The sequence below is a fragment of the Scyliorhinus canicula genome, chromosome 20, assembly GCF_902713615.1.
Source record: "Scyliorhinus canicula chromosome 20, sScyCan1.1, whole genome shotgun sequence".
In the NCBI taxonomy this organism is placed as follows: Eukaryota; Metazoa; Chordata; class Chondrichthyes; order Carcharhiniformes; family Scyliorhinidae; genus Scyliorhinus; species Scyliorhinus canicula.
In genome coordinates, this window is record NC_052165.1 from 86775287 (window position 1) to 86788209 (window position 12923).

General features: G+C 50.5%; 1 protein-coding gene across 6 annotated transcripts in view; it reads left to right on the forward strand.

The window, feature by feature from the left end:
- LOC119955119 overlaps positions 1 to 12923 on the forward strand; it is a 192947-nt gene that overhangs the window by 41351 nt on the left and 138673 nt on the right. For all 6 annotated transcript variants that reach the window (XM_038781009.1, XM_038781010.1, XM_038781008.1 and 3 more), the window contains one exon: positions 12628 to 12693. In XM_038781009.1, coding sequence (XP_038636937.1) covers positions 12628 to 12693 — 66 coding nt within the window. The remainder of the gene's footprint in view (positions 1 to 12627; positions 12694 to 12923) is intronic.

The window sequence follows — 12923 nt, forward strand, 5'->3', positions numbered from 1 at the left end:
CGGTAAGGCGCTGCTGCCTTGCGGTACATCCTGCCAATCAGTAAATCTCCCTGGCCTCCGGGTCCCACTCCATGGCGATCTGGGGGTACTGTATAACCACATGATCCAGTGCGTAGAATTCAGCGGCTTCCGCGTCTACGTCCTCCCCAACCTCTGCGCTGCCCTGCTGCTCGGCCTGGATTTCCAGTGCAACCTCCAGAGCCTAACATTGAAATTCGGTGGGCCCCTACCACCCCTTACTGTGTGCGGCCTTGCGACCCTAAAGGTCGACCCACCTTCCCTATTCGCAAACCTAACCCTGGATTGCAAACCCATCGTCACCAGGATCCGCGATACAGCACCCAGGACAGGACCTTCATCAGGTCCGAGGTCCAGCGGCTGCTTCGGGAAGGCATCATCGAGGCCAGAAACAGCCCCTGGAGAGCCCAAGTGGTCGTGGTGAAAACTGGGGAGAAACACCGAATGGTCGTGGACTACTGCCCGACCATCGCAGCTCGACGCGTAACCCCTCCGACGCATATCTGATATGGTCAATCAGATTGTACAGTACCGGGTCTTCTCAACTGTAGACCTAAAATCCGTCTACCACCAGCTCCCTATCCGTAAGGCGGACCGTCCATACACTGCCTTCAAGGCAGATGGCCGCCTCTACCATTTTCTTAGGGTTCCCTTTGGCGTCACCAACGGGGTCTCGGTCTTCCAAAGGGAAATGGACCGAATGGTCGACCGGTACGGGCTGTGGGCCACTTTCCCGTACCTAGACAATGTCACCATCTACGGCCATGATCAGCAGGACCATGATGCCAACCTTGCCAAATTTCTCCACACCGCCTCTCTCCTAAACCTCACCTATAACAAGGGGAAGTGTGTATTCAGCATGAACCGCTTAGCCATCCTTGGCTATGTGGTCCAGAACGGAGTTCTGGGGCCTGATCCCGACCGCATGCGCCCCCTCATGGAAGTCCCCCTTCCCCACTGCCCCAAGGCCCTCAAACGCTGCCTGGGTCCCGTCCACTCATCCAGTCCACTCTTTTCCCCCTGATGGCCGAGGCTCAACAGGCCTTCAACCGTATTAAAAAAACAAAGAACAAAGAAAATTACAGCACAGGAACAGGCCCTTCGGCCCTCCCAGCCTGCGCTGATCCAGATCCTTTATCTAAACCTGTTGCCTATTTTCCAAGGATCTACTTCCCTCTGTTTCCCGCCCATTCATATACCTGTCTAGATGCATCTTAAATGATGCCATCGTGCCCGCCTCTACCACTTCCACTGGCAAAGCGTTCCAGGCACCCACCACCCTCTGCGTAAAAAACTTTCCATGCACATCTCCCTTAAACTTCCCCCCTCTCACCTTGAAATAGTGACCCCTTGTAACTGACACCCCCACTCTTGGGAAAAGCTTGTTGCTATCCACCTTGTCCATACCTCTCATAATTTTGTAGACCTCAATCAGGTCCCCCCTTAACCTCCGTCTTTCCAACGAAAACAATCCTAATCTACTCAACCTTTATTCATAGCTAGCACCCTCCATACCAGGCAACATCCTGGTGAACCTCCTCTGCACCCTCTCCAAGGCATCCACATCCTTCTGGTAATGTGGCGACCAGAACTGCATGCAGTATTCCAAATGTGGCCGAACCAAAGTCCTATACAACTGTAACCTGTATTAGGGCCAACATCGCCAAGGCCGTGAGACATGCAGTCGACGAGACGTTACCCTTTCGCTCTAGCCGTCACCCTCAGCCAGGCAGACAGGCCCATGGCATTCTTTTCTCAAACCCTTCATGCCTCTGAAATTCGACACTCCTCCGTCGAAAAAGAGGCCTAGGCTATCATTGAAGCGGTGCGGCATTGGAGGCATTACCTGGCCAGCAGGAGATTCACTCTCATCAATGACCAATGGTTGGTAGCCTTCATGTTTAACATCACACAGCAGGGAAAGATCAAAAACGATAAATTCTTGCGGTGGAGGATCGAGTTCTCCACCTACAACTACGAGATTTTGTATTGCCCCGGTAAGCTCAACAAGCCCCCCGATGCTCTATCTTGAGGTACATGTGCCAGCGCACAAGTGGACTGTCTCCGTACTCTGCACGACAACCTTTGTCACCTGGGAGTCACACGGTTGTACCACTTCATCAAGGCCCACAATCTGCCCTACTCCATTGAGAAAGTCAGGGCAATCACCAGAGACTGCCAGGTCTGTGCGGAGTGCAAACCGCACTTCTACCAGCCAGACTGCGCGCACCTGGTAAAGGCCTCCCGCCCCTTTGAATGCCTCTGCATGGATTTCAAAGTGCCCTTCCCCTCCACCGACCATAACACATATTTCCTCAGTGTGGTCGATGAGTACTCCTGATTCTCCTTCGCCATCCCATGCCCCGACATGACGTCTGCCACCGTCATCAAAGCCTTCAACACCATCTTCGCTCTGTTCGGCTAACCCCGCCTACATCCAGAGCGACAGGGGATCCTCATTCATGAGTGATGAGCTGCGTCAGTTCCTGCTTAGCAGGGGTATCGCCTTCAGCAGGACAACCAGTTATAGCCCCTGGGGAAACGGGCAGGTTGAGAGGGAGAACGGGACGGTCTGGAGGGCCGTCCAGCTGGCCTTACGGTCCAGAAATCTCCCGGCCTCCTGCTAGCAGGAGGTCCTCCCCGATGCACTGCTCTCCATTTGGTTGCTCCTATGCACTGCGACTAATGACACACCCCATGAACGTCTCTTTGCCTTCTCCAGGATGTCCACATCCGGGGTGTTGCTCCCGACTTGGGTCGCAGCTCCAGGACCCGTACTCCTCCGTAAGCACGTCCGACTCCACAAGGCAGACCCGTTGGTTGAAAGGGTGCAGTTGCTCCATGCCAAACCCCAGTATGCCTATGTGGCGTACCCCGACTGCGGCCAGGATACTGTTTCCCTCAGGGACCTGGCACCAGCAGGCTCCCCACACACACCCCTCTGGCCCGGCGCCGCCATCCCCTCCCCCGGCGCACCCAGCATCAACCCCCCCGGGACCATCAGTCCTCCCCCTGCCCACGCCCGAGGATGAGGAGGATTTCGGCATGCTCCTGGAGTCACCGAGGACCAGACCGTCACCGGAATCGCCGCCACCCACTGCGTCGCTCCCAACGTCAGATCAAGGCCCCGGACCGGCTAAACCTGTAATTGCTTCGAGACTGTTTGAAGCACTATGTACTGGACTCCAAAATATTTTTGCCTCTGTATATTATTTATTTATTTTTTTTTATTTTTTTTTTATAAATTTAGATTACCCAATTATTTTTTCCAATTAAGGGGTAATTTAGCGTGTCCAATCCACCTACTCTGCACATTTTTGGGTTGTGGGGGCGAAACCCACGCAGACACGGGGAGAATGTGCAAACTCCACACGGACAGTGACCCAGAGCCGGGATCGAACCTGGGACCTCAGCGGCGTGAGGCGGTTGTGCTAACCACTAGGCCACCGTGCTGCCCTGCCTCTGTATATTAAAACTTGTTCTGTATATAGTTCTCTCTCTCTCTCTCTCTCTCTCTCTCTCTCTCTCTCTCACTCTCTCTCTCTCTCTCTTCCCCCCCCCCCCCCCCCCCCCCCCCCCCGCCGGACTCAATTTTAACAGGGATTCTGTCTTCTAGTCGTGTTTATCTACCAGCATGTATTTTCTGACCTACATTTACTCCAAATCTGACAGCACCTTCATTTTAAAAGCCTCACCTTTACTTTCAAATCCACCCATGCTCTTGCCCCTCACTACCTCTATATTTTGCCTCCAGCCCTACAATCCTCCAAGATCTCATATGTTTATCCAATGACCATTTAAATGCCCTTAATGTTGGCGGGTCCACTACTGTTGGAGGCAGGGCATTCCATGCCCTTACTACTCTCTGAGTAAAGAACCTACCTCTGACATCTGTCCTATATCTATCTCCCCTCAATTTAAAGCTATGTCCCCTCGTGTTAGACATCACCATCCGAGGAAAAAGGCTCTCACTGTCCACCCTATCTAATCCTCTGATCATCTTGTATGCCTCAATTAAGTCACCTCTTAACCTTCTTCTCTCTAACGAAAACAGCCTCAAGTCCTTCAGCCTTTCCTCATATGATCTTCCCTCCATACCAGGCAACATCCTTGTAAATCTCCTCTGTACCCTTTCCAATGCTTCCACATCCTTCCTATAATGCGGCGACCAGAACTGCACGAAATACTCCAAATGCGGCCGCACCAGAGTTTTGTACAACTGCAACATGACCTCATGGCTACGAAACTCAATTCCTCTACCAATAAAAGATTACACACACCGTACGCCTTCTGAACAATCCTATCAATCTGGGTGGCAACTTTCAGGGATCTATGTACATGGACACCGAGATATCTCTGCTCATCCACACTACCAAGAATCTTACCATTAGCCCAGTACTCTGTCTTCCTGTGATTCCTTCCAAAATGAATCACCTCACACTTTTCTGCATTAAAAGGGCAGCAGAGCAGAGCTTCTGATTGGCTGTTCCGGGGAGATTTGCATACGTGCAGTGCGGTCAGCGTAAGTTGAAGGTGCACCTGCATCAGTGACCCGAGGAGTTCGACAGAAGGCAAGCATCCAGCAGAGGACAGCAGAGCAGAGCTTCTGATTGGCTGTTACGGGGAGATTTGCGTACCTGCAGTGCGGTCAGCGTAAGTTGAAGGTGCACCTGCATCAGTGACCCGAGGAGTTCGACAGAAGGCAAGCATCCAGCAGAGGGCAGCAGAGCAGAGCTTCTGATTGGCTGTTCCGGGGAGATTTGCATACGTGCAGTGGGGTCAGCGTAAGTTGAAGGTGCACCTGCATCAGTGACCGGAGGAGTTCGATAGAAGGCAAGCATCCAGCAGAGGGCAGCAGAGCAGAGCTTCTGATTGGCTGTTCCGGGGAGATTTGCATACGTGCAGTGCGGTCAGCGTAAGTTGAAGGTGCACCTGCATCAGTGACCCGAGGAGTTCGACAGAAGGCAAGCATCCAGCAGAGGGCAGCAGAGCAGAGCTTCTGATTGGCTGTTCCGGGGAGATTTGCATACGCGCAGTGCGGTCAGCGTAAGTTGAAGGTGCACCTGCATCAGTGACCTGAGGAGTTCGACAGAAGGCAAGCATCCAGCAGAGGGCAGCAGAGCAGAGCTTCTGATTGGCTGTTCCGGGGAGATTTGCATACGTGCAGTGCGGTCAGCGTAAGTTGAAGGTGCACCTGCATCAGTGACCCGAGGAGTTCGACAGAAGGCAAGCATCCAGCAGAGGGCAGCAGAGCAGAGCTTCTGATTGGCTGTTCTGGGGAGATTTGCATACGTGCAGTGCGGTCAGCGTAAGTTGAAGGTGGTTTGTGAAGGGGCTGTTCTCGAGTGACAGCTTTACCCGAAACACTACTTACGTAGTGTCTCCCACCCATCCTCCTCTGACCAAAAAAAAAGTTCTGTCCGTTGGATTGCTAAACTAACAAGTTTTGTATTTTTATTTTTCAGTAGTTGGGAAGTTAGTTCAGTGGGAATGGAGGCTAGGGCAGTTGAATGTTCCTCCTGCAGAATGTGGGAGGAAAGGGTCACCTCTAGTGTCCCTTCTGACTACATCTGCGGGAAGTGCACCCAACTCCAGCTCCTCGAGAGCCGCGTTAGGGACCTGGAGCTGGAGCTGGATGAACTTCGGATCATTCGGGAGGCGGAGGAGGTTATTGAGAGGAGTTATAGGGAGGTAGTCACACCTCACGTAAAAGAAGAAGGTAGATGGGTTACCGTCAGGGGGGGGAGGGAGAGGGAACCGGCAGGCAGTGCAGGGATCCCCTGTGGTCGTTCCCCTCTATAACAAGTATACCGTTTTGGATACTGTTGCGGGGGACGACTTACCAGGGATAAGCAATAGGGCACATGTCTCTGGCACAGAGTCTGTCCCTATTGCTCAGAAGGGAAGGGAGAAGAGGAACAGAGCACTTGTCATTGGGGACTCCATAGTTAGAGGAACAGACAGGAGGTTCTGTGGGAACGAAAGAGACTCACGGTTGGTGTGTTGCCTCCCAGGTGCCAGGGTTCGTGATGTCTCTGATCGTGTTTTTGGGATCCTTAAGGGGGAGGGGGAGCAGCCCCAAGTCGTGGTCCACATAGGTACCAACGACATAGGTAGGAAGAGAGATGGGGATTTGAGACAGAAATTCAGGGAGCTAGGGTGGAAGCTGAGAGCTAGAACAAACAGAGTTGTTATCTCTGGGTTGTTACCCGTGCCACGTGCTAGCGAAGTGAGAAATAAGGAGAGAGAGGAGTTGAACACGTGGCTACAGGGATGGTGCAGGAGGGAGGGTTTTGGTTTCCTGGATAATTGGGGCTCATTCTGGGGTAGGTGGGACCTCTACAAACAGGATGGTCTTCACCTGAACCAGAGGGGTACCAATATCCTGGGGGGGAGATTTGCTAGTGCTCTTCGGGGGGGTTTAAACTAATTCAGCAGGGGGATGGGAACCTAAATTGTAGTCCCAGTGTACAGGATGTTGAGAGTAGTGAGGTCAGGGATAGGGATAAAAGTTCGAAAGAGGGCACCGGCAAGCAGGACGCTGGTTTGAAGTGTGTCTACTTCAACGCCAGGAGCATCCGGAATAAGGTGGGTGAGCTTGCAGCATGGGTTGGTACCTGGGATCTCGATGTTGTGGGCGATTTCGGAGACATGGGTAGAGCAGGGACAGGAATGGTTGTTGCAGGTTCCGGGATTTAGATGTTTCTGTAAGAACAGAGAAGATGGTAAAGAGGGGGGGGGGTGTGGCATTGTTAATCAAGGAAAGTATTACGGCAGTAGAAAGGACGCTTGAGGACTCGTCTACTGAGGTAGTATGGGCCGAGGTTAGGAACAGTAGAGGAGAGGTCACCCTGTTGGGAGTTGTCTATAGACCTCCGAATAGTTCCAGAGATGTAGAGGAAAGGATTGCAAAGATGATTCTCGACAGGAGCGAGAGTAACAGGGTAGTTGTTATGGGGGACTTTAACTTTCCAAATATTGACTGGAAATACTATAGTTCGAGTACTATAGATGGGTCAGTTTTTGTGCAGTGTGTGCAGGAGGGTTTTCTGACACAGTATGTAGACAGGCCAACAAGGGGCGAGGCCACATTGGATTTGGTACTGGGTAATGAACCCGGCCAGGTGTTAGATTTAGATGTAGGTGAGCACTTTGGTGATAGTGATCACAACTCGGTTATGTCGGGGCCTCACGGTAGCATGGTGGTTAGCATCAATGCTTCACAGCTCCAGGGTCCCAGGTTCGATTCCCGGCTGGGTCACTGTCTGTGTGGAGTCTGCACGTCCTCCCCGTGTGTGCGTGGGTTCCCTCCGGGTGCTCCGGTTTCCTCCCACAGTCCAAAGATGTGCGGGTTAGGTGGATTGGCCATGCTAAATTGCCCGTAGTGTAAGGTTAATGGGGGGATTGTTGGGTTACGGGTATGTGGGTTTAAGTGGGGTGATCATTGCTCGGCACAACATCGAGGGCCGAAGGGCCTGTTCTGCGCTGTACTGTTCTATGTTCTATGTTCTATGTTTACTTTAGCAATGGACAGGGATAGATATAATGTGCAAGGCAAGAATTATAGCTGGGGGAAAGGCAATTATGATGCTATTCGGCAAGATTTAGGATGTATAGGATGGGGAAGGAAACTGCAGGGGATGGGTACAATCGAAATGTGGAGCTTTTTCAAGGAACAGCTACTGCGTGTCCTTGATAAGTATGTACCTGTCAGGCAGGGAGGAAGTTGTCGAGCAAGGGAACCGTGGTTTACTAAGGAAGTTGAAGCACTTGTCAAGAGGAAGAAGAAGGCTTATGTTAGGATGAGACATGATGGCTCAGTTAGGGCACTTGAGAGTTACAAGTTAGCCAGGAAGGACCTAAAGGGAGAGTTAAGAAGAGCGAGGAGAGGACACGAAAAGTCGTTGGCGAATAGGATCAAGGAAAACCCTAAGGCTTTCTATAGGTATATCAGGAACAAAAGAATGACTAGAGTAAGATTAGGGCCAATCAAGGATAGTAGTGGAAAGTTGTGTGTGGAATTAGAGGAGATAGGGGAAGCGTTAAATGGATATTTTTCGTCAGTGTTTACACTGGAGAAAGACAATGTTGTCGAGGAGAACACTCAGGTTCAGTCGACCAGGCTAGATGGAATTGAGGTTCAAAAGGAGGAGGTGTTAGCAATTTTGGAAAATGTCAAAATAGATAAGTCCCCTGGGCCAGATGGGATTTATCCTAGGATTCTCTGGGAAGCCAGGGAGGAGATTGCAGAGCCTTTGTCCTTGATCTTTATGTCGTCTTTGTCGACAGGAATAGTGTCGGAAGACTGGAGGATAGCAAATGTTGTCCCCTTGTTCAAGAAGGGGAGTAGAGACAACCCTGGTAATTATAGACCTGTGAGCCTTACTTCGGTTGTGGGTAAAATGTTGGAAAAGGTTATAAGAGATGGGGTTTATAATCATCTTGAAAAGAACAAGTTGATTAGTGATAGTCAACACGGTTTTGTGAAGGGTAGGTCATGCCTCACAAACCTTATTGAGTTTTTTGAGAAGGTGACCAAGCAGGTGGATGAGGGTAAAGCTGTTGACGTGGTGTATATGGATTTCAGTAAGGCGTTTGATAAGGTTCCCCACGGTAGGCTATTGCGGAAAATAAGGAAGTATGGAATTGAAGATGATTTAGCGGTTTGGATCAGTAATTGGCTAGCTGAAAGAAGACAGAGGGTGGTGGTTGATGGCAAATGTTCATCCTGGAGTTCAGTTACTAGTGGTGTTTTGAGGATCTGTTTTGAGGCCACTGCTGTTTGTCATTTTTATAAATGACCTGGAAGAGGGTGGAGAAGGATGGGTTAGTAAATTTGCAGATGACACAAAGGTCGGTGGAGTTGTGGATAGTGCTGAAGGATGCTATAGGATACAGAGGGACATAGATAAGCTGCAGAGCTGGGCTGAGAGGTGGCAGATGGAGTTTAATGCGGAAAAGTGTGAGGTGGTTCACTTTGGAAGGAGTAACAGGAATGCAGAGTACTGGGCTAATGGCAAGATTCTTGGTAGTGTAGATGAACAGAGAGATCTCGGCATCCAGGTACATAAATCCCTGAAAGTTGCCACCCAGGTTAATAGGGCTGTTAAGAAGGCATATGGTGTGCTAGCCTTTATAAGCAGGGGGATTGAGTTTCGGAACCACAAGGTCATGCTGCAGCTGTACATAACTCTGGTGCGGCCGCACCTGGAGTACTGCGTGCAGTTCTGGTCACCACATTATAGGAAGGATGTGGAACCTTTGGAAAGGGTTCAGAGGAGATTTACTAGGATGTTGCCTGGTATGGAGGGAAGGTCTTACGAGGAAAGGCTCAGGGAATTGAGGTTGTTTTCGTGAGAGAGGAGAAGTCTGAGAGGTGACTTAATAGAGACATATAAGATAGTCAGAGGGTTAGATAGGGTGGACAGAGTCTTTTTCCTCGGATGGTGATGACCAACACGAGGGGACATAGCTTTAAATTGAGGGGTGATAGATATAGGACAGATGTCAGAGGCAGTTTCTTTACTCAGAGAGTAGTAGGGGTGTGGAACGCCCTGCCTGGAACAGTAGTAGACTCACCAACTTTAAGGGCATTTAAGTGGTCACTGGATAGACATATGGATGAAAACGGAATAGTGTCGATCAGATAGGCTTCAGTTGGTTTCACAGGTCGGCACAACATCGAGGGCCAAAGGGCCCGTACTGCGCTGTAGTGTTCTATGTTCTATGTTCTATAAACTCTATTTGCCACCTCTCAGCCCAGCTCTGCAGCTTATCTATGTCCCTCTGTAACCTGCACCATCCTTCCGCACGGTCCAGAACTCCACCGACTTTAGTGTCATCTGCAAATTTACTCACCCATCCTTCTACGCCCTCCTCCAGGTCTGACTTATTCATTGAATGTCTTTGTGGGGTTGAAAGACCTCGTAGATAGTGGAGAAACTATGGATGTCATATACCTGGGCAGAACCTTACTCCGATGTGATTTTCCAATCCCGCCAATGGACTTTTAAATGGCTCCATGCATTTCAGGACCATCAAGTCGGGATCATAAAATTCTGCCCCTAGCTTTCAGGAAATCATTTGGCACTGTCCCACATAATGAAGAAATACATTAGCCGGAACTCTCTGGCCGTTGCGATTCACTTTTTCCGCTGTGAGCTGCCAGCCCATTTTGTGGCACCTTTGGGTGGTTATGATGGTAAATCCCATTGACAAGCGGCGAGAAGACAGAATCCTGCCAGCAGTTAACAGCACATGGCCGAGAAAAGCGGCTGGAGGAAGGGGGAATCCCATCCATTGGGATGGATTCTCCATTTGGGAGACTATGGGCGGAATTCTCCGTAGCCCGACGCCAAAATTGGGATCGGCGACCAGGAGGAGAATGGCTTCCGACGCCGGAATCAGGGAAGGTGCCAGTTTGACGCCGGTTCGCGATGCTTCACCTTCTCCAAATCGGCGTAGTTGGGACATGTGCTGTCGCAACACTTTTGGCACATCAGCAGCCGGCCGACCGGCAATGCTCTGCCTCCGATGACCCGGGTTCCCAATGGCGTGGGCCACGTGTGGTCCCAGCCTGACGTGCCAGCATGTGGATAGTATCCAGCGCTGGCACACCCGGCAGGGATCCATGCTGCTGGCCTGGGGCTTCTGCTAGGGCTGGGCGAAGTGGTGGAGAGTGGCCAGGGTGAGCTCGGGGTGATCGGGTATACGGTCCAAAACGGCCGGCGCCATGTTTTCTGGCGCGACCTGTGTTTATGTGGGGGGGCGTAGACGTGCGTGGATTCAGCTTGTCAGCGCCACGTATGTGCAGACCGGGACCCGTCGATTCTCTGGGTGATCTGTGCGTGTTTCACGTGGCGCCGGTGCTAGCCCCTCACCGGTACCAAAATCGGTGAGGGCTTTGCTCCAATGTTCCCATTGTGAAACACCACGGAATCTCCGTTGTCATTGGCACTTAGCCCCAGGAATAAAGAATCCAGCCCTATGTTCTCCCGCCGGAGCTGAATTGCACCAGTTTTACGGTCCCCTTGGGGTCCTAAAGTGATATGCAATTCAGTGTTCCATGCCATGCAAATGTAAGATGCGCGTGGAATAAGGGGGATTCCCATGGAATCCCGCTACTGGGCTGCCATCTTGAGCAGCTGGCTGGATAGTGAGGCACCGCGACTGACCACCTTCCCCTGTACTGGAAATTGGCCCGACCCCCCCCCCCCCCCCCCCCCACCACCGCAAATCGGCCCAACACCACTCCCACCGCACAGCAGCCCTCCACCCCCAGATTATCTGGACGCCCCGCCCACCCCCATGTATGGGGTTGACTCGAACTGCCCCAGAGACCCCAGTAATAGAGGGAATACCTCTCAAAGGCCCTTTTAACAGGGAGACCCCCCATAGAGACCCCAGTAATAGGGGAACCCCCCCACAGGGACCCGCTGCCTAACGGAACCCCCTCCACACACAGAGCCCACCCACACAGACCCCCACTACCAGGACCCCTTTCTGGAATTAGAGAGCAGTCTAGATTGGGGCAGTGGGAAGCATTATAGCTGTAATGCTTACCAAGCAGCTCCAGTGTCCATTCCTCAAAGAAGAACAGCTGTACCTGCATCTGGTTTCCACAGAACCATCAGCTGCAAGCCATTCACAGTTTTCCAGGTGGTCTGTTATTTGCAACCTGTACAAACCATCTGCAGCTTTGATCCATTCATGCCCCTTCACAGTTCAGTGGCCTAAGTGCTGAAACCCCAATGTTTGTAAATATTGACCACATCAAAGAGATTTAAGTTCATTCCAGCTGATGCACCTGCACTTACCTATCTTTGATGTGGTCAATGTTTACAAATATTGGGAACCTGACGAAGCACGGTGGCTCTCCTTGGAGGAATGGACATGTGAAGCTGCAAGGTAAGTACTGCAGCTATAATGCTTCCCGCTGCCCCTGTCTGGACTGCTCTCTAGCTTCAAGACAGGGGTCACTTTCTGAGATGGAGGGGTTTGTATTGGGGAGGGGGGGGGGGGGTCTGTGTGTGTGTGTATGGGGAGGTCTGTGGAGAGGGTAGAATTCTAGTGAAGTTACACAATATTTGAGCTGTTTATAATTGTTTATAATTTTAAGAAATTAATAAAGAAGGAATTATGTTCAAATATTCCAAATTTACAAATTGAAGAAAAATTTATATCAGAATCGACAAATTCAAAATGAGCTCAATTCATAAGCGGAGATGTATTTTAAGACAGGAAAGTGCAAGGTTATGAAATTTGGATGTTTGCTTTGGGTTATATGCTGATTGAGATTATTCTTGAACTGTTGGGGCAGGAATGAGAACTTGAGCGGAGAAGTCAGGAAACCCATTAGTTTAATGGCCCCAGCCTGTTAAAAAGGGAATACTGTAGGTAGGTGGGTTAGATGGGCTGATGGGAACACTGTGGATAGGTGAGTTAGATGGACCGAAGGTCTTCTATTGCTTGAAACTATTATGATAGGAGAGATTATAACTACACCTGCCAAAAATCAATTCAGAGGTAAATTTGGTGCCTTTGTTGCTAACCAGTTAATACAATTGACGGAGAATAAATGAAAGTTACATCCACTTTTTTCTTCCACAGATGCAGCCATTGAACCTGGTAGCGAGATTGCAGCTGATCAGAAAGCCACAGAAAGGAATCGAGATGGTACTGCTAACTCTATTCTCCTGCTTTTGGGAATTCACCTGCTCCTCAATAGCTCCCTGAAAGAAACACATTTCTTACGCTGGGTCTCTTCTGCCGATTCCCTGAATCATAATCTGTTCATCTGCTGCCTCATAAATTAACAAATAATGACTGATTGGATCTGTCTCTGTCCCATCTAACCTACACAATTATAATACCTTGTCTATCGCTAAATATACACTGTAAGATTT